The sequence below is a fragment of the Myotis davidii genome, unplaced genomic scaffold, assembly GCF_000327345.1.
Source record: "Myotis davidii unplaced genomic scaffold, ASM32734v1 scaffold698, whole genome shotgun sequence".
NCBI lineage: Eukaryota > Metazoa > Chordata > Mammalia > Chiroptera > Vespertilionidae > Myotis > Myotis davidii.
Window position 1 is genome coordinate 2,727,472 of NW_006290032.1, and position 2,632 is coordinate 2,730,103.

General features: G+C 47.4%; 1 protein-coding gene across 1 annotated transcript in view; it reads right to left on the reverse strand.

Moving 5' to 3' along the window:
• Positions 1-2,632, reverse strand: part of PDE5A (phosphodiesterase 5A) — a 97,529-nt gene that overhangs the window by 88,158 nt on the left and 6,739 nt on the right. The window contains exon 3 of the mRNA XM_006762903.2: positions 655-744. Coding sequence (XP_006762966.1) covers positions 655-744 — 90 coding nt within the window. The remainder of the gene's footprint in view (positions 1-654; positions 745-2,632) is intronic.

Sequence of the window (2,632 nt, forward strand, 5' to 3'; positions counted from 1 at the left end):
AAGGGGAGGGGACAGCGGGGGCGGGGGGGAGAGAAACATGGATGTGAGAGAGGCACATCAATCGGTCCCCTCCCACATGCGCGGGACCGAGCCTGCAAGCAAGGAGGCACACGGTCTAAGGGCTGGCACTCTAACCACTGAGCAAACTGGCCAGGGTGCAATTCCCCTTCTTGGACAACACGGGTTCGAGCCATGCAGGTACACTCACACGTGGATTTTTTTCAATAAACACATTGGGAAAATATTTGGAGACTTGCGACAATTAGAAAATTATTGCAGATTCACATTTTCTGATGATCACTGCAGTTAGATAACCACGTATGAAAGGAACCCTATTCAGCCACTTAAAATATAACGTGAAATAATCTGATTACAACCATGACCACAGTGATATATCACGGACAGAATAAAGTCATGAGGGGGATGGTAGGGGAAGGACATGACACGTCTGCGATTTATTCCTACGTCCCAGTGAAATCCCCGTCAGGATTCAATCCTATAACTAAGCTCTAAATTGAAAATATCAAGTGGAACAGGTACATGCTTTGGCGTTCCCTTGTCACTGTAGGAGTAGCTCACACGTATGCAAAGCAAGTCGTTTTCTTCAAAAAGAAAACTTTTCAAATGACCTTTTATAAAACGGAACCTGCTCACCTCTTCGCGGTGGTTCTTAATTGGCATACAGAGGATGCTCTGTGTCCGGTAGCCGGTGATCTGGTCAACCTCTGCGTTGAAGCGAGGGTCCTAGGAAGGAAAAGGAAATTCGCTTTAACGACTGACCTGGTCAGACACTGATTTGATTCTCCCGATGGATAAGGTTAGAGAACTCTAATCGTCAGCTTTCCTTGCTGCTCTGCACGCCGATCTCATTGTTGGAAGAGGCATCAAATCACGTAAGTTCGTATCATTCTTGACAAAGATAAATCTAAGTCTTTTTGAGATGCAAATGTGTATGAGAACCAAAAATAAAAAATATAGACTCAAACAACATGTTCAGAAATAAAGGAAATTCAAAATATTAACGGACTTCGACAGCCTTAGTTATATCCGGGCCACGGGGCGGCTCTGCACCTGCATGCAGCTTGCCCCTCCCTTCGCACTGCCGCATCCTTCGGAGCCACCCCAGGCCCAGCATCGAGGCTCTGAAACTTGTCCTGTAAAACCACCGCCCCCCACACGACCTTCCCAACATTGCCTTCACTTCCCGGGTGACGATGGCTTACACGTTTCCTCAGCATCCTGCTCTACTGTCTCAGGGGTTCACACGAATTTCAATCTTATCCTTTCTTCCTTTTTTTAATATGTAAAAAAGCATCTGGCCCTGGCTGGTGTGGTTCAGTGGTGAGAGCGTCAGCCTGCAGACTTATAGGGTCCCAGGTTCGATTCCAGTCCAGGGCACATACCTCGGTTGCAGGCTCCTCCCTAGCCCAGCCCTGGTCTGGTCTCCTCCTGCAGGAGGCAACCAATCGATGTGTTTCTCTCACTCGCATCAATGTTTCTCTCTGTCTTTCCCTCTCTCTTCCACTCTCTCTAAAAATTAAAAGGAAAATATCCTCGGGTGATGATTAAAAAAAAGAAGAAAAAGCCATCTGGCCTCAATCACACTGCAAAAAACTCCTTCATCTTTTGAATGGTTTTCCCTTTGCACAAAGTACACCACGCACGTCCAGTAGTCACAAGGGACTCTGGGAGGTGCGACAGGCCTAAATGCGGGTAGAGAAAGGCAGGTACAGGCTGTTGGCATTAAGCTTCAGGCGGGGAGACGAAAGGTAGGCTGTCCACCCCAGGAGGGGCTGTGCCTGGTTCATCGGTGCGGTCCCTATGGTCGCACAGGAATCCACAGCGTGTGCTAAATTAACGAGGGACTTCATTCACCCTCGGCCTCATCCTTATCAAATGCAATGACGCTTAGCTTGCTGTCCTTCAGAGCAGACGCGGAGGCGGTGCTGGTGGGAAAGCATGCTGGCGGAAACGGACAGACACCGCTATACGGGGTGAGATTCCAATGGAAACACACATACCAGAACATAAACACTGGAATGAGTGCAGAGCGCGGCCTGGGAAGTTATAGGCTCAGCCTAATAATAGCACCGCTGCTCTCCCACGCCGCGTCTGGAATTCCTTCAGAGAATGGGGAAGAGCCACGCTGGAAAAGCGCGTCCACGAAGGTCATTGCTATGTCCTGTCATTAGTCTAAAGTCGTGCAAAGCCGAAGCTCTAAGTGAGGTAAATGATTGCACCGGATTCACTCAATTGGGGTCAGAAAGGAGGCCAATTTCCCCACCGAGGGAACCAAACTTGGCATTCAAGACAATTTCAAAGGGAAAGTTATGAAACGGTGGATCATCGGTATATTTTATATTATAAGTAGTCACTAATGTATCTGTGCTTTCTTCTTGCAAATAAGCTGAAAGTTATATTGAGACACAGTGGAAACCTTGGCCGAGGGTCTCTGAGAAATAGTTCTTAAATGACACTGAATTGCAAAGTATCTGAAGGCAGACAGGATACGGACATTGATGAATTAAAGAAGTGGAGAATTAGCTCTTGCAGCGAGTTATTCTATAAGCTAATATCACAAGGGAATAAAAAGGCACCGTCCGCAGTGGCTTTGTTAATGAAGTAGGAAGCT